General features: G+C 38.8%; 1 protein-coding gene across 1 annotated transcript in view; it reads right to left on the minus strand.

Moving 5' to 3' along the window:
- Nucleotides 1–3,305: 3,305 nt before the first annotated feature.
- Nucleotides 3,306–27,850, minus strand: part of dagla (diacylglycerol lipase, alpha) — a 38,307-nt gene continuing 13,762 nt past the window's right edge. The window contains exons 2-20 of the mRNA XM_053321074.1: nt 21,310–21,411; nt 20,960–21,171; nt 20,653–20,754; nt 20,413–20,551; nt 20,171–20,258; nt 19,503–19,637; nt 19,328–19,405; nt 18,481–18,605; nt 18,032–18,182; nt 16,504–16,587; nt 15,179–15,256; nt 14,829–14,909; nt 14,460–14,602; nt 13,861–13,929; nt 13,699–13,771; nt 13,029–13,237; nt 11,802–11,928; nt 7,004–7,170; nt 3,306–5,631 (exon numbers count right to left, since the gene is read on the minus strand). Of these exons, the coding sequence (XP_053177049.1) occupies nt 4,527–5,631; nt 7,004–7,170; nt 11,802–11,928; nt 13,029–13,237; nt 13,699–13,771; nt 13,861–13,929; nt 14,460–14,602; nt 14,829–14,909; nt 15,179–15,256; nt 16,504–16,587; nt 18,032–18,182; nt 18,481–18,605; nt 19,328–19,405; nt 19,503–19,637; nt 20,171–20,258; nt 20,413–20,551; nt 20,653–20,754; nt 20,960–21,171; nt 21,310–21,404 (3,261 nt within the window). The 5' untranslated portion in view covers nt 21,405–21,411 and the 3' untranslated portion in view covers nt 3,306–4,526. The remainder of the gene's footprint in view (nt 5,632–7,003; nt 7,171–11,801; nt 11,929–13,028; nt 13,238–13,698; nt 13,772–13,860; nt 13,930–14,459; nt 14,603–14,828; nt 14,910–15,178; nt 15,257–16,503; nt 16,588–18,031; nt 18,183–18,480; nt 18,606–19,327; nt 19,406–19,502; nt 19,638–20,170; nt 20,259–20,412; nt 20,552–20,652; nt 20,755–20,959; nt 21,172–21,309; nt 21,412–27,850) is intronic.

The following is a 27,850-nucleotide window of genomic DNA, read 5'->3' on the forward strand; positions in this document are numbered from 1 at the left end:
CTCTGGTGGTGGACATCATACTGGCACATATTCTGTAGGTGTGGGCGAATAACTATAGCACCGTATTTTACTGCATTTAAACCCAAAATTATTCATATCCCAAGGTCCCATGATAACTTCATTATTCTTATTCTTAAACTTTATTTTATCGAGAAACAACAACAACAATACACAAAACAATATGATGTTAAAAAAAGAAAAAAAAGAAAAAAAAGAAGAAAAGAAAAATGAAGAAATAAAAGAAAATATTAGGAAAAATGAAAAATAAAACAATGAATAAATACAAGTAAACAGATAAGATTACGATGAAGTTATAAGAGAATGACATTTTTTCCTATTTCGGTCCTGACTAATTGAATATAGCAATAACCTATTTTGTGTATATCATGTGACTTCAGAGCTAACACTGATTAAATATAGGGTAGCAGTAACTATAACAAAGAGTTACATATAGCCTAAATAAAAAACATTGTTGATCTCGCCTCACTGCCAGGGAAGGCCAGCCAAACTTTTTGGTACAGAGTAAAGTGGTGGGTATTGTTGGGATTGTTGGTTATAAACCTAATTTAAGTTATAATTAAGTAGGTGTTGTTAAATGAAATGAAATGAAATTTTAGTGATTTTAGTCGTAAAACTGATGTGAAACCATATAAATGAATAAACATTACAACAAGTTGTACTTTTAAAAAGCAGATGTTTGTTATTGGTGTTTGCTCATACATTTATTTAAAGTAATTAACTGGACAGCTCAGCAATTGGTCATTGGTGTTATTAAACACACTGTTTCATTTGACTCATGATACCTCTATACAGTTGATTCTGTACATTCACAACAGACTGCACCTACACTTGGACTTAAATATAGCAACTCATGCCATCTTTACTCAAAATCCACCTGCACTCAGCACTTTTAAAACTGACGACGCATTCTTTACAATCTATCTCAGAATGGGCCCATTTGGCTCAAACTCTTTAGACAAAGCACCTTCCATCACATATCAAGGGTACTTGGCATCAAAATTTAATTTGTTTAAAACAATTAACCTAAAAATAGTTGAGTCTGTTAGTCTGAGTATTCTATTGCCAAAATGCATTTAAAGCTTCAAGTATCTTTTAGGAGAAACTCATTAGACATCAGCAAAAGTGTCTTTTTCTTCAACTAAATGACAGTAAAACTGAAGTTTGGGTTTTTGGCCAAGATCAGGTCTCTACATCCTCCAACACCTTGGTCCATTGGTTACAAATAGAAAGTCTTCTTCTAAATTCACTCATTTTTGACTACCAGCTGGACATTGATGAACACATTAAGTCAGTTATTTGGTCCTGCTACTGCAAAAATATCCCAGTTATCTTTCCAGCAGTTGAAAATGGTTATCCACGCTTTTGTGTCATCCTGCTGAGACCACAGCTCTTTATTCCTGCCTAAGCCAAGCCATTACAGTTAGTCCATAATTCTGCAGCAAGATAAATCACTAAGGTCCCACATCGCTTTCACATCATCCCAGTTCTGATGTCACTACATTGGCTTCAGATTCAATTCAAGATATTCCTCCTCATCTATAAGGCATTGAATGGTCTTGCTTCAGAGTATATTAGTGAATTACTAATGCTTTACACATCTGCTGGGCCTCTCAGCTTCTCTAAGCAGGGCCTAGTTGTACCTCATTCCATTCCTGAGTCCTAGGCTGTGAAACAGGGTATTTTAAAGCACAGCTGAAAAGCTACCTTTACCTATCTGAAGTGTTTTGTGCTTGAGTTATCATGTACATTTTCAATTTAATTTGTGATGATGTTTGTTTTTATTGTGCGGTCTTCTGTTGTAATGTTTTTTTTTAACATATTGTTCCTTTTTAAAGCACTTTGTAATGTAGGTTTTGAAAGGTGCCATGTAAATAAAATTTTACTTACCTCAAGGAAAACGATGGCGTGATATTACCAAGCATTCAGGACACACCCAGAAACCCTGCGATGTGAACTACTGTACAATGCTTTTTGGTTAGTTTAAATTGACCAAAAAGAGACTGTATCTCACTAGTATATGTTTAAAGAAATATGACAGAAATTCATAGTTACCTTCATAGTTTGTTTATTCCATTACAGGCAGGGCAGTAAGGGGGAGGGATTAAATACATTCTCATTGTGGGGGAGGAAAGGAGGGAAGCAAACCAGGTAAACATGGACAAGACAGTTGAATTATTCCTCTTTCAATATAGACCAATTTGTAAATCTGCCAATATTTGAATAAATAACTTTCAGATGAAATATTCTTTTCTATATGTCAATAGTGATATCTTTTAATATAGTCATTTTTTCCTTATTGATATATATTGTTTTCTACACAACTCTATTGGAATTCAATCTTTTTTTTTAGACATCTGCATAAATAATTACACATAGAGGATGGTGCTGTACACATCATGGTGAAAAGTATTGTAGTGCTTTCTTTCTGGAGTTTAAGTGTTTGACCGGTTGCAAGCAAAGCTACTGAATGCAGGAAATTGCTGGCTCAACCTTACTGTATCTTGTGTGAGACTACTGGGACTGGCAGCATGATTTGAGTATTGTCAGACTGTTAACTGGCTAGAGCTGTCTCCTGTGAGTAACCACAGCAAATCTGGCTCCAAATAGAGTAACTGTGCAGATCCAGGCTTGTCACTGGCACTGCACCAAAGGTCACTGTGAGCAGGCTGTCACTCTGCAGCATGTCTCACTACTATGAAACATTTGTAAAAAGAGCATATTGTCACCATGCCATGGCAGAATGTCAAATACTTTTCCACTTGGACAGAAAAAAAGCTGAAATATATAACTCCTTACATTGGGAAAGTCTAAAAAGTTTCCCGCACTGTACTGTCCCAACAACTGAGATAAAAACCACTGACATCAAGCCAATCTGAGCAATAAGGATAATAATACCATCAAATATAGCAATAAAAGTTGTAACAACATTAACGGTAATAAATAATGAAAAGTATGAGCCACCTGTTACACCCGAGTGATATGGAAGATTGTATGCCACATATTTAGAATTGGCACACAAAATGCTCAAGCCCATTTATTCATTCAGTCCGACCTCGATGGTGTTTGAGATGAACCAGATTAAAGGGAAGCAAACACCTTGACATCCATTATGACTCAGAGCACCTTGAGAACAAGAGGAATTATATCCTGGGACACTTTTAGGATACACAGTTTGGTCCTGTATGGAGACCTGGGTATGCATTACAAATGCCCTCAAAATTCTGCGTGTACATACATGGTTATTTATTGGCATTATCATAATGACTTGATGACTTGTTCTATATCAGCCATGCTACTCTGAAATGCACAAAACATGCAGACCCTGAGGAGGGCACATTGCCAAGAGCTCTCCAAAGAGAAAAGGTACAGTAGATTATGACAGCTATTAGCAAGTTCATTATTGTGGCCTAGATGTTGACACTAGGACTGGTTCACACCCAAGGTACAGAGTTCATGTTTTTGAGACCATGGCAGTGTTTTAAGATCAGGATGGCATCTTTTCTGTGGCGTTGCTGTGTAACAGTCTACATGGGAACCAACAGAATGATTAGGGAAGGAGATAATGATTGTAGCTTGGTACTGTTGTGTTTAAATAAAGCAATATCCATATACATATACAAAATTACATCTCATAAATACATTTGGCAATACAGTGTATTAAATTTTTTGGCAACGGGGGAGAGGGGGATTGAGCAATATGATGTGTGCAAGAGTATCCAAATGTGGCTTAGTGACAATTTCTCTTTAAAAATAAAGAAAAAAACTTCTTCATGCACTATAAAGAGTAACCAAAAGACTTAAAAACATCCATAGGCATCTGTAATAACTTTGTCACAATCACTAAATTTTTAAGACACATGAATTCTCACCAATGAAACACACTTACTCTCTTTCTTGAAGTCTATTCTGGATAGACCGGAGGAACATTTCGTGACATTTTCTCACTTCTATTGATCTACGAATATGTTCGTCTTCACATTCCTGATTAAAAAATAAAATGAAATCAAAGTTGGACAAAAAATTCCAGAGCTGCTGCGGGTGCAGGAAGTTGTACAGTACATCAACCCAGATGATGTGCCTATGCTAACCTCATTCTACAGTGTTAAGTTTTTGAATCCCTGCTCAGTTAACTATTCTCCCTTTAATTTTGTTATGTCGGGGAACAGATGTAATGCTGAGGCGTCTCTACGTGGGTGAGACAACATTGTTTTGGAATGGCATTGTGAAGCTACAGTTTTTTTTTCACCCAAAAGCAGCACAGCCCCCTGGCATGCAGAGAGAGGTATCTTTTATTCTTAGTCATTGCAATAGTGTGAAAATGCTATAAACAGCGTTCAAAGGGGACACCTGAAGAATGGAAATAGTTTGTAAGTTGGTCAGTCAAGTTCTGTCATTGGATCTCTGATGAGTGACTGCATTCCATCGCATGCATGTACTGTGATATGTTTTAAAATTTTGGATGACTGCACCTTCCAGTTTAGAGCAATGGAAGTCTTGGGAGCCCACTACACCATAGATGATACTGTGTTTTCTTCAGGACAGTGACAAGGGGTAGATGTTCGTAGGGAGTGTATGGCAGGTGGGGCACCCTCACCAGGGGAGAGATCGTTGAGCTCCTCAGACGACGAGAGAGGGAAGGAAGGTGACAAAGAGATGCCAGAAGAGGGGTCAGCAGATCCAGCAAATGTGCGTGGGGGCTTGGGAACTAGGTTGGGCTCCAGTGTTGCTCTGGCCAGAAGTTGTTTGTCATCCAATTGCTGTCCTTCTCCCAAGCAATCCTCTTGCCCACAAGAGCCCCGGCCTGACTCTGACTCCCCATCAGACAGCTCCAGTGGCGGCGAGCTGCTGCCGTCCAGTCTGAATAGAGAGTCCAAGTACTGGGCGAATTCCAACACTGCCTGGCTGGGGTTTCCATTGGATAGTTGGGGTGGAGGAGTAGAAGCTGCCTGTCTGGTCTCTGCAATGAACTCTTTCTCTTCTGTGTTCATCTCCCACTGTTCCTTTTTACCATCCATTGGTCTAGAACCAATTTGTGGACTGAGGGGAGCATTAGGTGTGCTACCTGGGCTGTAGACATCAGGTATCTGTTGTTGATCCCCATCAGGAAGCATAATTGGGTTGGCGTTGGCCTCTGGCTTGAAAGGCTGAGCCAAGGCGCTCTGGTTAAGCAGAGCTGGGGAATGTTGTCCACTGTAGCGTGGAGTGGCAGGGGACAGACGCATTGGATAATCTGGGGTGGACGTGGATTCCAGTGGGGTAAAGAAGGGTCCAACCTCACCCAGGTGCTCTGGCGTAGCCTGGCAGAGGCAGTCGGCAGTCAATAGTTCGGTGCGAGAGCTGAGAGACGGGTTCTCCTCTGGAATTGGGGCATCCAAAGGGAATGGGAGGCAACTCAGCATTGGTGAACCCCTTAACGCAGCTGAGGAGCGTCGGGAATCCAGACTATAGAGGGATTCAGCGTCTGAGAGACTTTCCATGACAGCTAACGGTGCTTTGCGTTCTCTCAGCTCCACTGCAAGGCGCTCCCGTGCTCCACGCAGCACTACAGGGACTGGAGGAGGAGGGCACTCAGAGAAACCATCCAGAGATATTTCAGATTGGGCACACGAACTAGAGGATAGGAGATGAGAAGAAAGGAATGGAGAGTAGTGACAGGGAAAGGGTAAGGGGATCCAAAACACAAAACAGACGAAAAATGGATCAAAACAAGTTATGGAGGGTTTATCAACAGACAACTGGGAAAGTGTTAGTATTTAAACAATATCTGGGTACTAAGGGTACTAAGGGTACTAAGGGCCTGATTTACTAAAGATCTGCGTGTGTAAAAACATGTGCAAACTTGACATCACCCGCAAAAAATGTGAAAGCTCATCTACTAACGCAGCGCACTGAGGTTTGCGTCTTTCAACTGTGAAAGATAATACTTGCTGTCCATTTAGCACGTTTGCCATAATGAGCGCACTGCACAGAGATGACTTCTGTCACTGTGGTGAGGAGGAGACGGAGGCACAGAATACGTACAGGACAGAGTTTTTCCACCTGTGTTAATATTTTGAGTGGAATATTTTTGGTTTTACTAACAACATTGACTTTGTCACAAATACTCTTCCATATGTCGGTTTTTCTGGTAATATTTGTTTTTGTTATAACTCAATATATTTGTTAACCTCTTCCACTAGAACCTGATCACATTTCATTTTGCGCTTGCAGCTTTCTGCTCGTCCAAACTCTCCATTCAGACACGCAAAACCCTCATTTAAATACTGCTGTCTCCACCCTGTTGCACCTGTTTTCATTTATGCAGTTATTCTTAGTAGATCACCTGCAAAACGCACGCAAACGAAACACGCAATCTATTGCACTGTGCACGCAATTTAGTACCCACTATTTGGGATCTTAGTAAATCAGGCCCAAAGTGTACACCAGAAAAAACATTACATAGATGGAAGAAAGAACAGAAAAGGGGAGACTGGGAGGCCCGTGTATCCTAGTGTACCATCTTGTATTAGCATTTAATACAGGAAACATAACATCCTAATTCAACCATCACTATCAGAAGTTCACACTTATTTTGGACAGGGACTAAACCAGAGAGGGCGAGGAGGGAACTCAATACTACCATACGTTGCAACTGCTCTGTGGTCGGACAGCGTGCATGCGTGCATGAGAGAAGGGAGCACATTATGAAGAATTAGTGATTGCATGCTTTGCTTACCGTAACATTGGTTTTTGTCTTGTTTTTTTTAAACCAAAAGGAACAGACAGAAATAATAATTTTGAGAAAACAATAAAGTAGCAATTAGTAGCAGTAGTATTGTTTAGTACTGGTTTGATAGTAAACATTAGATACATGAGGAACATTTTGACCCTTATGCTGTATTTTAATTTATAGGGGAAACTGACTATACAGAAGATCAAAGCAAACGGCTTTATATATTCTTTTAGGATCCAACACACCCACAGTGGTGCCTGATGTACTAACCGAACACTACTGTTCCTGCGGTGGTGGGTTGTAGGTGTTGGCTGATGGGACGTTGTTGATGCATCCATGAATATACTCTCTGGGTTCAAGTCCACTTCTGTTGGGCTCACCATGATCTTTGCTGCTGACAGCAAAGCTGTTTTCCCTTTGTTGTAGTTCTCCAGCACCTGTCACAAGAACAAGGGTATACACAAACACATGACTTGTAGCATGGTAGACATTATTGCTTAACTTGATATGTAAAAGCAATGAAAGAAAGCATGAAAACAGGGAGGATGCACTTTGGGGTTGAGAATCAACATACAATACAATCGACAGAAAGATGCACAAAAAAATGCATTCCCTCACCCACATGGTATATTTTTAAATTCTACTTCTGCTGCTCTCAGCCAATAAACATTCAAAAAATATTTGCATACTTACTTAATTTTGTGGACTGAACAGTTAAATAAGCCCAATATTTTACCACTCAAAAAACTGTAGATACCCCGTGCACAGCAGTGCTTCTCTCTTGGGTGCCAGCTGGTGAAGGGTAAACCATAGTAAACTAAAAACAATATTCCAGCACACACCAGGATACTAGTATCGGCACTGATAAAATAATTTTATCAGTGGATTACACTAAAACAAAAGGAGCGAACTTCATGTTAACTCAGAAATGAGTTAACATGCTTTTGTTGAATCCTTTTTCAATGTCAAAAGGTGAGATAAAAATAAGCACACACGCACACACACACACACACACACACACACACACAAAATCACTACATCCTTATTTAACTGCAAAAATGACTGCATCTACTATTGCAGTGTTAAAAAGGCACAGAGTAGTTGAGATAAATGTAAGTGCGATCTAAAGGGGAGCTCACTCCTACTCCAAATGACATTAAACACCCACAGTGGAGTCATGGATGCCTGAGAAAGAACTACATAAGACCTACACCATGACAAGTAATAGGAATCCATACAACTACTGCATATGCAACTTCAAAAACATACAAGAAATCCTGTTGTTTACATTTGAACTGTGTTGTATAAATAGTAAAAAATGTGAGGGAAACAAACACTACCAGCAAATCACATCAACACACATTTACATATAATTGGTTAGCTTTAATGAGTTAGACAACACTTGATGGAAGAACATGATGATATAAAAATAACTAGAGCAATAGACATGAAAACATGAAAAACATACAATACATGGGACAATGGAACATAAAATGTTAAAACTAAATGAGAAGTAATGTAAACAAAGACTTAAAATATTAAAATGGACATGTGTTAAGTGAATTAAAAATGGCTTTAAACTGAGTTTGAGTTATGAGGATTGTTATGGATCACATACTGTATTAAAACGTGATGAGGTTACACAGGTGAGTTTGGCCAATGATACATGAGAACAAGACTGCTGCAAGTGATAACCTACAACAAATATTTGGCACGAACAATATAAAACATATCACCAGCAGCTGTAGGCACAACTACCAAGAAATCACTAAAAACACAGAGAGCATGAGACGGCATATTCTATGTAGAGAGAAATGTATAATGTGAGCTCTGCATTTCCTATGGACATGTATACATCAATAATTTATGGAAGCACATTACATTATGGCACAGCATGATGAAATAAGTGCATGATGAAGACACAAGGGTTTAACTTCTTTTTTTCAGTCTTATTAACACGAGACATGGTAAGTAGCAATTTAACAGCAGAGCAGTGGTGCTGAACAGAGTACCCCATATTTACAAGGTTTTTCCCCTTGTTACTTCATCTGCAGCTGATGAGTTATTGACAATTCCTTGAAGGGATTCAAATTGAGTAAAGGCTGAAAATGTGCTTTCAAAAAGCAAAAAAAAAAAAAAAAGATCCAGAGAGGAGAGCTGCAGCAACTGAAAAACCCTGAGAGAAGCCAGCCAAGGAGGAAGAAAGAGCAGATAATGTGGAAGAAATTAGGTTACCATGGAAACTTTGTGAATACAAAGAAAACTTGTTAGCTCGAGGGACAGAGTTGGCAAGTTCATGCCACAGCACTTGACCAAATGTACCTTAGCTGTGAGAGGAATGGAAAAGAATGAAGGAATGATTCAAGGAAAGTTGGATGATGAATCTCATTATCAAGACTAAGAGTGCAGGTGGGTTTACAGGGTGTAAAAAGTCTATTTTTGACTCTTCATGGGTTTTAAAGGGATTACATATTCTTGTACTGTTATATACACTATTAGTATGTGGTGTATACCAAGAGCTATGTAGTAATTAGATTTACCACAGTAACATGTTGTTTACACATGCATTGCCTCAACTTGCTTTGGCAACTTTACAAATTTCTTCCCGCCACGCCTTTTGACGTCCTCCGGTGAACATGCCTGGACCTGTTGCATCCAGCCACAGGTCTTTATGCGCAAGTGTAAAGAGCAATAACACAAGCTGCACGTCCTGGGCTCTCTCCACCTCCTCCAAAGTGAAAAATCTTTGGGCCGAGCCCAAATTCTGACTTAAAAAAAATGTTTTCACTTTTTTAACTTACGGAACTGTAAGCATTTGAATTACATTATCTTAGTCTGGCATTTTAGTTACAGTATTAATAGTAACAACGGTAGTGTTTAGGTTTCCCAAGAGAGAAGAATATTCAGATGGCTTGATGATGAAATTGTGCACAGTGACTAACAAATGTTAATACTGAATGTCATAAAGTCTGTGTGAGAGAATCACAAGAACTGTTTGGCACTTGTAAACCACAAATCTCATGTTTTGTAAAGAGCTATGCAATGTTAATTCTACCATGATTCTCTATCTGAGACTCATCAGGTAGGATTTCAGAAAGAGGTGCACAAATCATATCTACACAAAGGGGAGAGTTGGGTGGGTCTGTTTTGGTTTGTGATGGAATGCATGAATCATCTTCAACTGAAAGTACTCCTGAGGGAGGGTCTAAAGGATTATTAGAAAGTGGTGGGACAGACACCAAGCAAGGCTCTGGAGCAGAAGTACAGTCTGACAGAGGAGGAGGAACAGACTCAGCATCTGAAACAGAAGGAGAAGCATTGACAGTCAGAGGGACAGAGAGTGGTTCAGTCTCTGTGAGGTAGGCAGTGCAAGATAGATCTTTGTGGGCGAGTGGGGGGGCATCAGAAAGAAGAGGATTAGAGTTGAATTCTGTTTGTGAGTTCATGAACACAGTGGCACTGCAGGTAGGTTGACTGACTTCTGGCTCCTCTGATTCTGGGTTTTCCTGCTCAGACAGGGGACAAAATGGTTCCAGTACCTGCAGAAACACCAGAGGGATCATTCTACAGCCTAGGCACCACAGGCTAGGGCTGGGCGATATAGACAAAATCAAATATCACGATATTTTAGACCAAATACTTCCATATTGATATTGCAACAATATTGTAGAGATGGCTGTTGGTGCGTTCACTAAATATTTACACAATGACATTTTTGATAAATAATCATCAGTAATGTGGATACAATGACAAAGTGGGTAAAAGTTAAGAAGTTATGTGGGTAAGTTCAGAAAATCATATATTTTACTGTAATGCAGCATTTAAAACCAGGAAAAGACAACTCTGGTGACATATCGTGATATTACGATATCCAAAATTTAAGACGATATCTAGTCTCATATCACGATATCGATATAATATCAATGCATTGCCCAGCCCTACCAGGCATACACACATGCATACAAACACACAGACACACACACTAATGTACAGTACAATACTTCATCACAAAACTTCTCAAAAACGAACAAAACCACGTAATGATTCCCAAAGTGATTCTATCACACATACATGCAAACACAGACATTAATACCCTGTTACCAGAAAAGATGGTCAGTGCCTGTGAATCATACACTCATATACACCAGAGGACCCCATGAAACCAATCACGAGTGAACAGTTCTCGGTATAGTTGTAGGTTAAAGATGATCCTCCCTGCGGGTATTGACCATCGAGTCAGAGTCAGTCACTTAAGGGGTATACCACTGAATCTTAAAACACAAAAGTTTTTATCTTGTGTCTTTGCAATAGTGTTTTTAAAACCAATTTTAATATATGTAATACTTATATCTCTCTTTTTGATTGCTGAGGTACTCAATCTCAAAACGGCTACGACAGTTTAAGACCAGAGAAATCTTCTAATGAGTTTTTTCTATTGATGTCAAAGGTCTTAACCAGTTTTAAATGACAAAAAGGCTTTCCATTTAATAATAAAAAAAAAACTGTCTGTAGAAAAAAATACACAACATCTATATGAACATGTAGTTGAATAACCACGGCAAGAAACTGAATAATGAAAATGTACATTTGGAGTCTATCAAGGCCTACATGTGTTATGGGTATGGGTATAACCTCTGTCATTTAGTGAATGCGGGTATTTATTTATTTAAAGCACAACAGAGTGAAACATACCAGCAATTACATTGTTTAATCTATAACTTGGATAAAGATTTGTTGAAAATGGATTAATTCAAGATATCTCTACAAATATTGTATTAGTGTATTGTATTAATATTGTATTATTGATGTCTAGCTTTAGTTAGAATAAAGTCTAAATTTGTTCCTTTGTAAATTTTAAACAGTGGTATTCCCCTTTATAAGCAGTTATTGACAATATTTGTGAAAGCATCTGCATTTTTATAATGACACATTATCACACATTTTCTTTATCCAACAATTCAATCATCCAGTATTTTTATATGAGGGACAAGATTCAAAAGACTTTTCATCATTGGTTTAGATTCAAACACCTCTAATTTCTATCGGCATGCACATAGATAAAACAAACCTTGTTTAGGCCCTCCATCACCATGTGGGGCATGTGCTCATTAAGCATGGCAGGTGATATGATGACCTCATTAAAGGCCTTGTTGTCGCCCCACAGAGCTGAGTAGGTTGGGTCTTCCTGACCACAGCTACAAAGAAGGGGAAGAAGAGAAAGTGTGTCAATCACTGTGAAAGTGAGAGTGAACATACATGTTGATTTAACAGCAGTCTGCTTCAGTGCCTCAGTGGCACACTATAGAACAACAACAGCTGGACATGTTTGCAGTGTATGACACAAATATAAAAGAAAGAGCTATGTATGGGGATTAGGTCAATGTAAGAGAAATGTAAAACCCTAATAATGAACACTCAGACAGAGCCATCATAGAGGGGTTTGTCTTGCTGTCATTTTTAGGATACTCCAGCCAAACCACTTCTGCTTTGTGGTTTTCCGCAAGACTGCAAGGCTGGATAGCCACAGAGCAGTGAACACAAGTGCAGTGAAATTGTTGCAACTTTATAGACTTCCAATGATGTCTGCAATATATCAATCAGTTACTGAAGGCTTTTCACAATGGTATAGATTTATTGTACATAACTAGTTTTATCTAACTTGAGAAGAGAATAAAGTTACCAAAAGAGATGTAAATAAATATGATCATATCTCATATACTCATTCTGTGCTTTTTAATATACTGAATGATATCAACCTGTTACTCATAAGAACACTGAAATGTGCCTTAGATTACATCCCAGTTGATGAAGAAAGTGAATGTGTGATACCAGTGTCTGAAAGCATCAGTAACACAATTTCAATATCTCCAAACAATAGCAATAAAGATTTGGATTCCCTCTTTGAATATATTTCCACATTGTTCAAAATAACAAATAAGCAAGGATTGGAAAACAGCAGGCACAAAAGAAAGGGAGATTATTAAAAAAATGAGAAAGCACAACTGAGTATGCAGACAGAAGAATGGAGGAGTGCAGCGTGACACACTGTAAACCCACACCCTCAAGTATGCAGTGTATACCTGTTTCTACTGAGTTGCCAGTTTTTTTTATGTCATAGTGCGAAACTAATATAAAATTAGCTTTGAGGCAGCTGCATCCGTTATACAACACTTGACCATTTGTGAGCCTTGTGGTAAATTTTAAGAACAAGTGTTGTATTATTTATCAGTAAAAAACTACATTTGGGGATTTCATTGTTACTATCTACCCACAGCTCTCTAATCAGTTTCCTCACCATGTCTCTGGAGGATGGTTGTGCACGACGTGGATGATTCTGCCAGGAGGGTAGAGGGGGGTCGAGGCTGAAAGGGCAATGCTGAGGTCACTGGGGTGGAGCCACAAGCGACTGCTGGGGGGCGCTGCTGGCTGAGACTGAGGATCCTCATCCTCTAGTGGAAGCTCTGATTTCGGGATGCATTTGGTGCCACCCGCGATGATCCTCCACTGTTGCAAAAGAAAAATAAAGAAAAAACATTTTATTTGTGTGACATAATGTATTAATTGAAATGTATCCTCGGTATAACAAGGTTTGTTTTTCTGCAACAGCCGGGGGTTAACTAATTATTTTAATTACAACAGAGATAACTGCAGTGTTGTGACAGGTTGTGTGGAACCCTGCAGTTCATTTTTATCACCAAAATCTGCAAAATTTGGAAAACACGATTTAATTTGTGACAATACTAATGTTTTAAATATGAATGTGAGAACAGTGGAAAAAAGGCAAAAATAAGATATTAACATTAATACTTGTATAGTAGAGATTTTTTAATTATTGCAAAAAGGCACAACTTGTTCTTGGTAGATTCTGCTGATAACACATGTGTATGAGTCTCTAATCTTTCCTTTTGATGTTTTCATTGCACAAATGGTCTTCCTGACTTCTACAGTGTCAAGAGTTAAGTCACCTTTGGCTTGTTACTTTTCTGTAAGACTTCCAGAAGGTGGCGTCGGAAACCCTCCAGTTGTGACAGGCCAAGCCTACGAGAGACCAGTAGAAGATATGTCAATGTGGGAATACTGCAGTAATGAAGTTAGCGTCAGTATACTGAATATAGTAAAGGAGATACCTTGGTACCAGGTCTTTTCCTAATACCACAGAGGTGACAAACTCTTTGGAGTACTCCATGGCATCCTCACTGGGGTAAATGAAAGATGGAAACATTAGTCACATTATGTGAACTAGAAATATGGAGAGCACTGAGGGGAAAAAACTTCAAAAAATTTCATTTCCAACTCATACTTCCAAAGAAACATTTGCTCTAATGTCTGAAGCCAATAATAGCATATGATAAGATAAGATAAACTTTTATTGATCCTACAGTGGGACTTCACACAATTCTTTCTCATATTTCTAAGGTTTATTTAACGTTATTCACAAAAACATTATAGCAACTTTCACTAGGTCCACTAATACCAGCAGAAGCCTTGATTACAGAGTATAACTTGATATCAGTCAAGCCTATGTTTAGCCATTCTTGGCTTGGGTGTAACCCCTAGGGGACGGGAAATTTTCATGGGAATAATGTTTCCTTTCTTACAGAAGTTGTTATGGGAAAGGACAGAAAAAAATGCAAATGCTAAAGTCCTCTGTACTACAGCTATTATAGGATTACAATACTTGTGATTTCCCTCTCTTGTATAATCTTTAGTAAATCATATTACTCACCTAAGAAGGCCACCAGGTGGAGAGTAAGAGTAGCAGTGAAGTGTGGGGTACTGAGGCCTCAGCAGGAAGGAGAGAATAGCAGCAGTGCCTGCACCGAGAGAATGCCCAACTATCACCAGTCCATAGTGCATGGTGCCCTTGCTCTGTGAGAGACAGCCAGAGTCATTATATTCACAACAGCACACTTTTGTTATAATCCCTTAAAAATGCTTATTATGCTGTTTCTAGATGGATGATTTGTTTATCCCTGTAATGTTGCAAGACTAATAGAGTCTTGAATAAAGTACTACAATATCAAATCATAGTTCAAAATGTAGAAAACAGTCATTATTCAGCCCTTCAATCTGAATACAATATTGAGTCATGTACCAAGTCTCTTCCAAAGGCTTGTGACAAGATCATTTCCTGTTCCAGTTTCTTCTTAATGTACTCTGCTGAGTAAACCATCCCCTAAGAGCGGAAGGAATGAGAGAGTGATTCAGTGGAGCATAAGATGGTAAGGGAGAAATATGGACATAAAGTGTGCCTCATTAATCTCTTATTTAAATATCCACAGTATTTTTTTTACTATTAGCAGCAGTAATGACCTTTGGGGTCTGGAATTGTATTGAAACTGCACTATGGAGAACAGAAACAATTGAAGTTGTAAAATCTCTGAGGAGACGGTCTGGTGGAGTAGAAGTATTGTAAGAGAGTGGTTTACAACAATAATCTCTGACCTTGTGACCAAGCCACGTCCCATGCTGCTCCTCTACTGGCAAACGTTCAGAATCCCCCGTCAGATCAGTCAAGGCATCCTGATACATACAAGACAAGTTAAAAACTCTACAAAAGGCAGCGTAAAGCTGAGTGAACACAAGTGGATAGCGTGAAAAAAAGGAGAACAGAGAAGGTGATGAGAAGTGTGCAGGATTTTAAAATGCCATTTGTAATCTTCTCAATCATAAAAAAAACCCAACATAAATATTATAAAAATAATACAAAAAAAGACTGTAGGATTGTATAACTGTTCTTGGATATACCAAGAGCTATAAGAACGCAAAGTAATGTTATATTGTCACACAATTTCAGTTTAAAATTATACATGTTTTTTTACACCTCAAGATGAGTTTACTTGTCATGGGAGTACAACTCAGCCTGTGCAACAGTTGTATAATATCTTCTGTGACTCTGGCAGGGGAGAGCCTGACAAAAATAATTTAGTTATCTTGGGCATGAATACTTCAAATTCTCCAAAGAGAAAGCTTGTCTTACAAATTGGGGGTGAGGATTCAAATGATGCAATTTTTTGGCATGCAGGGAGAGTCTAACTAATGACAGTTCAGGATGTAAAACCTTACAGAAAAACAATACTAAATTGTAATTGGACTACACCTTTAAGAATTCATGATTACCATTCCCAAACTACTTATGAAATATTACACTTCCTTTGTACAGTTTTCCTTGGTTCAGCATGAGGCTACAGTGCTGTGTACTGGACGGAGGGGCATCAACCTTTGAGGAGGTAGTAATGAAGTAATATTACATGCTTTTTGGAAGTTTAAAGTTTGCCCAGAAATCAAACAGAGCTAAACTGGTCACTGGTGATCAATAAAACACCTTAGATATTCACAAACACCCTGAAAATCTACCTTTCAACTTTGTATTTTCCTGCTTTATTCTGATTTCCAAAACTGCATGTATTAACTAGCTGTGACCAAAGCTTTGGAGGATTATGAGATAAGTAATTACTGTATTTCCTCAAGCAATATTTTACCTTTTGATAAGGCAATTATTCATCTCTTAACTATATGTTTAAATCATGTCACAAAAACACTACAGAAAGAAATGATGTGTAAAAAATGCATAGGACATATTTCACAAAGTGGATAGTCATGCCCTGGGTGTGCGTGGTGTAGGAGTTTGAGAACACTGTATTATGACAACTTCATTTACTCTGGAGGTGTTGGTGAGATGTGAGGGAAGCAGGATCAACTAGCATTTGGAGAGGTAAGAAAATAACAAAAAAGAAAAAGAAAAACAGGACGCGAAAGTTGGAACCCACCTTTGGCGATAGGGTTCCTCTGATACTGATGACAACCTTCTTTTTCGCATGATCCACTGCCACAAAGAACGGAGTCTCATAAACCTGAGTGGAGGATGCAGAGATGACAGGGGTGAAATGAAGAGACGACAAATACACATGCAGCATGTGTAGCTTCACTTTCATCCTGACTAACTGGGCACTGGTATAGTTTTTTTCCAAGTTGGCACAATCACATAAATCACTCCATAAAAGGAATTTATAACTGGAAACTCAGCACTTGCCAACTTCACTTGCTCTGCTTTACAAATCATTGATATTGTGTTGCTCAATTGCTACTTTGAGTGCTGTGGAAATTCAACATAAAAATAGAAGCAGCAAATGTAATCTATGTAATTAGGAAAATATTTTAACAACCAATGATGTTACAAACAGTCTGAGCCTGTTTTATATTTAGGGATTATTTTGAATGAGTACTAGAAGTTGTCCATTTGGATGAAGGACTGATGCTGCTGTGCTGAAGAAAGTATAAGTAGTATTTTAAAAACTCTGCAACTGCAATTCATAAGTAATTAGAAAATTCTATTGAACATTTTTTTTATCATTCTTATTTTTGGTTAAAAAACATGGTATTTTTACTCATCAGCTGTATCAACTAGATGTGGAAATGCAGCAGTGTGCTAAACATATTTTTTACAACAAGAGTGGACAGAGTAACAACACACAAAATCACACAGTTTTAAATCAACCCACTCATTTGGGAAATGAAATCAAAGCACATCACACCTGAGTCATCCATTGCAGACACACATAGGAGTGTATAATTCTTGTGTCCCCGCTACAGGGGAAATAATCTTAACTGGATTTTTGATCTATTCGTAAATTGAGACCCTCACCTCCAGGCTCAGTTCCCTTATCATATAGATGGTTTGGTATTAAATTCTCATGATAGTTACACTATTAAACACTGCGGAGGATGACATCATATGTTAAAAACAGAAGTGTACTTTTCAGTTGCACCTCAAGATTCTGTCCACGATGATTACGAACAGAATCTGTGACAAAACCCAGCTTTGGTGGAGTCCAACACCTACTGAGAACAAACTCGCCTTACTGAGAAAGATGCAGACACAGGTCCATCTCCACATATCTCAGCAACTAAACTGGTGAGTCAAGTATAATCAAAACTGACGCAACTGATGGCCAAACCTACAAGACACAGTGAAACCACCAGTGTTGCAGTGCTGCACAATAGCCCAGTGTAAAGTGATATTTTCTTGTCTAATGTACTATTTAGTTTGCAAGCGTAATACTGCATGCACAGCTCTGGGACTCCAACAGTATGTATGGAAAAGCCAGAAGAGAGCACACTATAACTCACCTTAACTGTACACTTTTCAAAAAGACATCAAAAGAAAAGGAAGAACATAAGAGAACATTATCCCGCTGCTGTTCGTAAACTTCTACACAATGCCAATCCTTTGTTTGATTCAGGAAGTAAAGCCCAAACACCTCTGACTGCTCGTTAACTGGTTGCCAGATTACTCACAGCATCATGGCAGGAAGTGTAGACAATGTGAACCTGCTTGAGGTCCCTGTCCAGGAAGTGTCTGCGTATGGCGAGGACATTACAACCACAACAATTGTCCTCCTCCACTGTCACTGACTGAGTCAACCGAGAGCCAGACCCTGATGTGCAGCTGGGGTGAGAGAAAGAGGTGGGATGGTCAAGACAGAAGGGGAAAGGGAAAGACAAAAAAAATTAACAGGTTATCTACATGTACAATACAGTATACCCGTGCAAGTAATCTGGATAAGAGTATGTGATTAATTCAACATTGCTTGTCAGTGAGTGGGTCTAACCAGAGTGGTATTGTCTCAGTGGATTACCACTTGGCTAGTGTTGGCGCATGTGAAATTTGAACTGCACTGGAGAGCCTCAAGAGACACAGAAGCCAAATAGATCAAAACTGTGCGGGTGTACACATGAGTGCTTACGGGCAGGAGCTGACGAGGCGGCAGAGCCCACAGGCAGGCTTCCTCATCAGGTACATGGGCCAACCATATGCAGCAAGGGCAAAGAGCATGTAATAGCACACATCCTTGTACATGTTCATCTCAGCCTGGTAAAGGAAAAGGCAGACAGACGGACACACACACACACGCAAGTCAGAGCAACTGAGGAATGAAAGTAACAACACATTGATAAATACAGATCATGTAGATCCTCAAATATTATTTTAGAAAAATAATAATAACACAACAGATAACACAATAATACACAACAGATAAAGAACGCTCAAGACATAATTTTAATACATGTAACAAATATACTTTAAGACTGAATTAACTTGTAAGAGTTACACTAGAAAGAAATCTTTTAGCACGTTTTATCTTCATCCACAAAACTACAATGTATGGCACCAATAGGCTCTTTTAATCTATTTATCATTGTTGATATTTTTTAACTTTGTGAAACTTTCGACAAAAATACTGATGTCCTTGTGAAACATTTAACAACAGCCCTCTCTTGTATGCCATTTGTATTTATTCACTTTACTTAAAAGCAAATTATTATTATTTCAAGGACTGAAAACAGCATTTAAGGACAAGTACAAATGCATATTGTATTTTTGTGATTCAGTATTTGATTGTTTACCTGAATTCTAAACATTTTGATGTTAAAAAGTGTCTGTCTGTTCATGTGTTTAAACACACACACACACACACACACACACACACACACACACACACACACACACACACACACACACACACACACACACACACACACACACACACACACGTCAACCTCAGCTTAGCTGTGTTCATTTATCACACTTACCGAGTTCTTAAGGTCCAGGTATCTAGTGTTACGTGTGACAGGCATTCCAGATAGGAAGGCTAAAATATCATTGTTGGCCTTAACAGGACAAAAAAGGAGAATAGGGGCATTGTTTTTACGATAAATATCACACACATGGAACAGAAATATGAATATATATTATAGGTGGTGATACCTGGTCCAAAATAGAAGATCTTTTAGACCTCTGGCGCTGGCGGAGAAGTACCAGGCCAGCAATAATATCACTAGGCACAATGTCCAGGTCTCTGAAAAACTCTGCAAAAAGGCTGGCTACTTCTGAATACGCATCCTGGAGAAGAGAGCAGCAGATATCAGGACATCTACAGGAAGTTTTCCACAAAACAGATACAAACATACTCCAAAAACATATATAGATCAATACTATGCTGCAGGTAACTGTGAAGATGTAATAATGTCTAAATAAAACTATTCCCAGATCTAAGAGGAGCCTTGAAGCACTTTTGTTTTTTAACTTTTTTTTTTAGTTTTTTTTAGTTTTTTTAGATTTGTAAAATTTAAATTTGTTCTGTTCCGGTCAAGTCGAATAAATAGTAGTTATAATATGCTTGAACTTTTTGTGGGTACTTTGTGAATTGATTTAGCCTGAAACTAAATCATTATATATTATTATTTTATATTTAAAAAGGCCCAATGTTGTCAGTAAGTAGCTGTGTAATAAGCTTCTTTGTGTCAGTCTTGAGTCACCCTGTCAGGACTAATTTCATTTACTGGCTCACTGGACATTATCCCTGGGTTTTATTCCTTCCTATTTTCCTGTAACCACAGGAAATAAAGTGGTGGTAAGTGTATGCTGTGACTCACTGATTGTGTATCTTGGGCTCTTGTGCAGCACATGAAGAACTTTAGTCTCCTGCTCCAGCTGCTGGCTTGGCCTTCCTCAAGCCTGTGCCTAATGAAGAGAAAAGGTCAAAGAAAACTGTCAAAACTGGATAAATGTGAGAAATAGGTGATACTGCATGCCTGGATTGCTGTGTTTTAATTGAGTTTCATGTCAAAGCAAAAAGAGATGGAAAGAAATAGAGAGTCAAAGGGCCTGTTAATACCTGAGTGTGTACGTAGTTAGGTTGCGCTGGCGCCGCCGGGTGGCTTTCAGTTTGACAAATGTCCGGCCCGTAGGATCAAAGGTGCACATGAGGGTAATGCAGACGCTGAATATCACTAGCCAGTTGCATGCAACGATTCCTACAGACAATAATAAAATATAATTCACAGTCAGGCATAACAAAACCCCATATAACTTAAAAATTCAATTTTTATTCTCTTTAATGCCCTCTTTTGCTCACCCAAAGCCAGGTTTTTGGCAGTAACATCAGAGCATGGCTGGTAATATTGGACAAGCCAGGCAATTCCCACCACGGCGTATACTAGCTCGACCAACAGGATAGCTAGAGAGACATGGAAGGACAGCGAGAGAGTGAGTGGAATAATGATCAATATCTGCCCAATCAATAAAAACAGTGTTCCAATCTTAACTCAGAACCACAATTAATCCTCACAACAACCTCATCCAATTCTCACAAGTATCAAGAGGTCCTCCTGCATAAAAGAGAGCCTCGTATAAAGAAAAGTGTGTGTGACCGCAGGTCTTACCCAGCCGTATATAGATGACATACTGCACAGCTTCCCTGGGCTGTGTATAGAGAATGCTGCCTCTCATGCTCAACCACATGATGGCGCTTTCACAAATCAGGCAGCTGACCAGGATGCCCAGGTACCCTCGGCCATGGTCCACCAGTGTTACAGAACAGGACTGGTCTGAGCCGTAGGGAAGGCCGAACAGAACCACCGACAGAACCACCAACCTGAGCATTAAAGACCAGGGCAATGTAGTAAAGATACAGTAAAACAGACACTCCTTAGTACAGAGATACATTGAGAAATAAAAAATAAATATATATCTGCAAAAAAAAATCAATATAGTGAAAGAAACACTGACTCACCAGATACAGTGCAATAGAAAAAGAAAGAGGGCGGGCAGCACCAGGTCATCACTGCCAACTGACCAGCGCCGCCGAAACATCACCATCCCAGGCATCACTGCCCTGTGGGAAGATCAAGGATTAGAGAAACAACTTCAGGGATGATGGGCATCATTTCAACCTTGCATTACTGTCTTAAAACTTATTATGCCTAATTTCTCTAACTGCATTTTGCATTTAATCAAATGTCCTATATACTGTACACCATAGTCTTACATGATATCAAGATTAAAACAGCTAAAGATGCAAATAAAGGGAACTACAACAAGACATGTTTATATTGGAACAAACAACCGCTCAGAACATCATCAACATGGAAGTGATTTACTTTCTGTGTCTTGAGTCACTTGTCTTCTGTGTCACTGTCTATATGTTAAAACTGAGAGTGAGCTGCAGGGATTAGAGGAAACAGCCTTGCACAAGAGGAGAGTGAAAAATAATGGGAGGTGGAATAGATGAGAGTAAGTGGGTGAGGGGATGCAGAGAAAATGTGCTATTTAATGAACAAAGGAATGGGAACTAGCTTTGATACATGATGGTACCATGCTGGTTATAGACACGTGAAAAAAAGCGTATTTTACGTTGCCTCTGTCAATTATCTTTGTTTGAAAGCATTGCGAGTTTACTCAAGTTGCCTCTGGGCTTAACCTAAATGAACTGTAAAAGGCATGGTAGAAGGGAAATGGTATGTGGAGAACGAGCCACACCGGCTGATGCAGGCCTCATGATGCTGATACAGGCTGATACAGCCTTTATGGTGTTATGGTGTTAGTTCTGAAAACTAAAAGGACAGCTTTTACAGTTCAGACAAAATAATTATACCATCCACCATTATACCAAAACAATTGACTATATACAGTGCAATCAGAAAGTGACCCCTTCATTTTTTTTCACATTTTGTTATGTTGCAGCTTTATGCTATTTAAAAAAAAAATCATTTCCCCTCATCAATCTACACTTCTGGAAAAACTGAAATATCACATTGACATAAGAATTATTACATTGAAATTTAGTTCAGAGGCTTCAATTTCTGTTCTGTCATTGAGATGTTTCTACACCTTGATTTATGTCCACCTGTGGTAAATTCAATTGACTGGACATGATGTGGAAAGGCACACATCTGTCTATATAAGGTCTCACAGTTGACAATGAACATCATGAGGTTGAAGGAACCGCCTGCAGAGCTCAGAGATAGGACTGTGTGTATGTTTTGCAAAAAAGCACCTAAAGGGCTCTCAAATTGTGAGAAACAAGATTTACTGGTCTGACGAAAACCAAGACTGAAATGTTTGGCCTCAATTTTAAAAGGGTCATGTCTGAAGGAAACCAGGCACCTGTCTACTAAGTTCCCAATGGTGAAACATGGTGGTGGGGATGTTTTCCAGTGGCAGGTACAAGGAGAATGGTCATGGTTGAAGGAAAGCTGAACAGAGCAAACTACAGAGACAACCTTAATGGAAACTTGGTCCAGAGTGCTTAGGACTTCAGACTTGAGGAAAGTTCACTTTCCCATAGGACAACGACATTCAGTACAGCCAAAACAATGCAGGAGTGACTTAGGGACAGCTCTGTGAACGTCCTTGAGTGACCTAGTCAAAGCCCTGACTGGAAACCAATCAAATATCTCTGGAGAGACCTGAAAATGTTTGCCCATCAGTGGTCCCCATTTAACAGAGCTTTAGAGGATCTGCAGAGAAGAATGACAATGTCCGATCCAGGTATACAAAGCTTATCGTGTCATACCCAAGAACACCTGAGGCTGTAGTAAGGCTGCTCAATTAATTGAAATTTGATCATGATTACGATTTAGGGGCCAAACAATCTCAAAACTAATAAAATCGGGGGGAAACGATTTTTAATAATAATGAGATAGCGCTCAATAACAGGTTTTATTTTGAAAAGCTTAGACCAGAAGTCACCGGAAGCCGCCGCAGCTCCGTTAGTTTGACAGAAGCTGAAACACACAGCGAAATGTTTTAACAGTAAATAAAAGTGGACAGTTTACTGACTAATTATTAAAAACCAGGATGTGTTGCGTGAACTATCATCATCTTAACTCGCTCAGCACTAATATCCCTGCACATTTTCTGCTGTGTGTTGCGTTGAGCGGCAGATAAAAGGCTGCTGCTGGGAGAGAAAATGAATTAAGCCGAAATATCCAATAAATGCAGCATGGTTAAAAACCCAAATAATCATGATTATGATTTTTTCCATAATCAAACAGACCTTAGGCTGTAGTTGCTGCTGAAGGTGATTCAACTAAGTACAACTAAGTAAATGTGATATTTCAATGTTTCCCTTTTAATACATTTCTGTTTTCATGTTGTCATTATGTGGTACTAGGTGTAGATTCATGAGGGAAAAAAAAGAATTCAATGATTTTAGCACAAGGTTTCAACATAACAAAATGTGACAAAAGTAAAGGGGTCTGAATACCTTCTTAAAGCACCTATACACAAAATATGTGTCATATAGTATAGATGAGCTTAGCAGTTCAATTTAATTGTTTTGCCTTCTTATTTGGTAACTATCAAGCCCTCTTTCTTGTTTTAACCTTAAATCCCACAATGACCACGTTTGTTAAAGTCTCTCTCTGCATCGTGCCTGCATAAAATAGCCCAAGGGAGTGGTGCATCATTGCTTGGTTGAATGGTGTAAACGTAGGATTGTACAAATACTTTGTGGTTATTAGCACTGCAGCAAATATGTAGTTATTCAGATTTCAATGGGTTTGTAAATGCAGAAGCAAATTGGATCTAATTTGTTAATTCAAACTGCTCAATTAAACGGATCAAAAGAGAAGTCAGCTTGTGTGGCCAAGTTTGCAGAAAACTTGAACTACTTGTTGATGGCACATCTCCTTTAATATTTTTCAACTTTGTTCCCACCTCTGTTTTCTGACATTAAGGGTCTGATTTACTAAGATCCCAAATAGTAGGTACTAAATTGCGTGCACAGTGCAATAGATTGCGTGTTTTGTTTGTGTGCATTTTGTGGTGATCTACTAAGAATAACTGTGTAAATGAATACAGGTGCAACAGGGTGGAGACAGCAGTATTTAAATGAGGGTTTTGTGTGTCTTTATGGAGAGTTTGGACAAGCAGAAAGCTGCAAGCGCAAAATGAAATGTGATCAGGTTCTAGTGGAAGAGGTTAACAAATATATTGAGTTATAACAAAAACAAATATTACCAGAAAAACTGACATATGCGAGAGTATTCGTGACAAAGTCAATTCTGTTAGTAAAACCAAAAATATTCCACTCCAAAATATTACTTGTGGAAAAACTCTGTCCTGTGCGTATTCTGTCATTGTGCCTCCTTCTCCTCCTCTCCACAGTGACAGAAGTCATCTCTGTGCAGTGCTGGTTAATACCTGCCCTTCAAACCTATTATTTAGAGACACAGTTTCCATCAGTAAAATTACCTTCAGGTTTGGTAAATCACAATGCGTGTGCTAAATAACATATTTGCATTTTCTCCTCCCTGTATTTTGCACACTGGGGTTGAAACGCCCCATATTACATATTCATTATGGCAAATGTACTATGGACAGCTAATGACTGATGGACAGCGCGTATTATAAGATGCAAACCTCAGTGTGCAGCGTTAGTAGATCTGCTTGCACATTTTTGCGGGTGATGTCAAGTTTGCACACGTTTTTAGACATGCAAACCTTTAGTAAATCAGGCCCTGTTGCTGTTCCTGCTAACACACATAAAGACTAAGAAGAAAAATGTGCTGCATAACCATTAATAGGTAGGTTAAAAGATGAATGGTAAAGATCAGACTTTGTCCAGACAAAGTATTCCCCCTTCAGATATTTGCATAAGACCTGCCTCTGAAATCATTCAAATCCTCTATACCAAATCAGTATTCAATATGCTAGCTCAGCTCATATTCTGAATTGTCTTAGCATAACAAGAAAGGATGTCGACCAGCCTAGCTAATCTTCAGACATAACCTGAAAACACACATTTCTTACGAAGAGAAAATCCTCTTCCTGGATTGTACCCCAACAAGATGCATACTATGCATAAACATAATTACCTCTGAGGGAAGAAAAAAAAAATTCAGCCAGGCATTTGTGCTACCACCTACATGGCTCTCAGTAGGGATGAGTAGAGTATGGTGGACAAGTAGCTTTTTAAAAACCATTCACTATTTTGTTATGACAGACATTGATTTATGTCATTTATTTTTGTACACAACTGAAATAAAGCCAGCACATCCTTGTAGTGTGGAAAACCAAGACATTTATAAAAATATGACGGCAATAAACGTTACAGTAACCCTGACACTTTCTAACCTGTAAAAGCAAAATGTAGTATTTCAGTTTTAACAGAGGCAAACTCATGTCATGTATTGTGGTTTATTTCAAACAAAATACTTTCATGATGACAGCTTTGATGATCTGAAGAAACTTTGCAGTGCTATACAGCCACAACCACATTACTTTATCTAATGCTTACTAATGCTGAATAAAATCATTTTTATAGTGGCTTGTCGTGTCATTCAGGTTCAAATAAAAATATATTTTAATCCATATGATACAAACCAGCTCTTTTTTTCCTCTATTGAATCAGAAAGAGCCATTGACTTACATATGATGAACTTGGATGGATATTGAGAGAATTTAACAACAAGCATGATCTGCAGCTAAAAATAAATCATGCATAAAAGGGCAACAGCAGGACATGCCAATTATTGACTTCCTCTTTATCACAATGAAAGAAACAAATGACTGATGGAACTAGTTTTCCTTTTTGAATCATTATAGTAGTTTGTTGTGATTTGGCGCTATACAAATAAAGATTGATTTGGCGCTATATAAATAAAGATTGATAGTCAGACACACACAATTCACCTGGCTGTCAAATGTCTTCTTCGACTGCTTGAAAATTGACATTAAGCTGCAAAGAGCTCTACTCATCTTCTGTCCTGCAGTGGAAATTAAACTTTTTTTTTTCCTTTGACAAAAAAAAGAGAGGGACATGATACCTTTGTTACATCAAACCAGAGGGGTTGTTGAATAGTGGCTATTGGTAAGGTCATTGTTAAGTAGGTAGGCAAGGGCCCTGGCATTTCAGATTAAACTGCTCAAGCCAGCATGGCCAGCCAATGTAGTTTAGCCTTAGCGGATACAATGCACACATCAGGCTGGGCCAAGCCACAGAGTGTAAGATCTGGCAGGCAGTTTTAACATGCATCAGGTCAAGGTTAGGGAATGCTGTTCCCTATCAGGAGGCGTTCAGCACAGCAAGATATCCACTGCAGGGACTAATCAGTGGCCGATGGTCAAGACACCTCCACAGGAATGCTCACCCAACGTTTGGCACATTTTACTATATTGTTAACTGTTGCAAGATCATTTATGCCTAGTAATTACTTAAGGCACAAAAATTTTTTTCGCAGCAATGTAGCCTTAGCTATTTTGGCAAATTATTAAAACTAGCTAACTGTATCAAAGCAAGGCGAGTCAAACCGTGATCATAAGAGTGCCAGTGTGAAGGTTTAATCAAAACACTACAGCAGGTGGTTTCACTGATTGGCAAACCTTCAACTGAAGATGAGGGACAAATCAGTGAAGTAAGCATCAGTAGTGTAAGGCTGGGGAAAAAAAGTTTTAACTCAGTCTTCCATGTCAAATGGTTTGAAACCCCAATATAGAGCTTCATCTCTTGATGTAAATATTCATAAAAAAGAGATAATGAGAAGAAAATTAAACAAATAATTTTAAGCAAAAGCCTCAGCAGAGACTGAGAACTTAATAAATATAGGTAGGAGGTGTGAGCTCCTCTGCTTTAAAACGGTAATGCAAGAGAGTGAAGGACACAAGGACATGTGAATGGGTTCATCTGCCTGAGGTCAACTCACAGCCACTTCTAATACCATCTGGGTTAGAGTGGCATTAAACAGGACAGTGGAATGAGGGAAGATGGAAAAGAGGGGAAAAGAAAGAAAGGAACATCTGAACCCCGCCTCCGCCGCAAATCTCATTTAGGCCACAACAATCAGGCCAGTGAAATCAAGCAAATCTCTCATATGCAAAAGGCACAGACTAGACCACCAGGGACACTGTTATCAGCACTCTCCTCCAGGCCTGTTGTTACAATGTGGCTTAAACTCCCAGCAGAGACCTCAACGGTGGAAAAAACAGTGTGACATAATTATGACTTGAATCGGATTAAACAGTGGCAGTGTGACCTTGCTATAGCTTAACCTTGTTGATCTACTCAATAAAGTTTTTATAAGTAAAAAATAAAAGGTCTGTGTGAGGGATTTTTTGTGTCATGAGGGACTCTTGTGTCGTGTGTGTGTGTGTCTTAACTGCTGTAAACGCCTAAGCCTCAGGAATTTTGTTAAATCAGACAAGACAGGTAGCAAAACTGACTGTTTCTGATCAAGTAGGGGGTCAGCAAAGGTTATTCCTTGTGGGCTTATGTACTTTATTACTTTTGTACTTTATTACTTTGTTACCTGTTTAATTCAAATTTCCTCTGG

The sequence above is a fragment of the Scomber japonicus genome, chromosome 1 (genome assembly GCF_027409825.1).
Source record: "Scomber japonicus isolate fScoJap1 chromosome 1, fScoJap1.pri, whole genome shotgun sequence".
NCBI classification, from domain to species: Eukaryota; Metazoa; Chordata; class Actinopteri; order Scombriformes; family Scombridae; genus Scomber; species Scomber japonicus.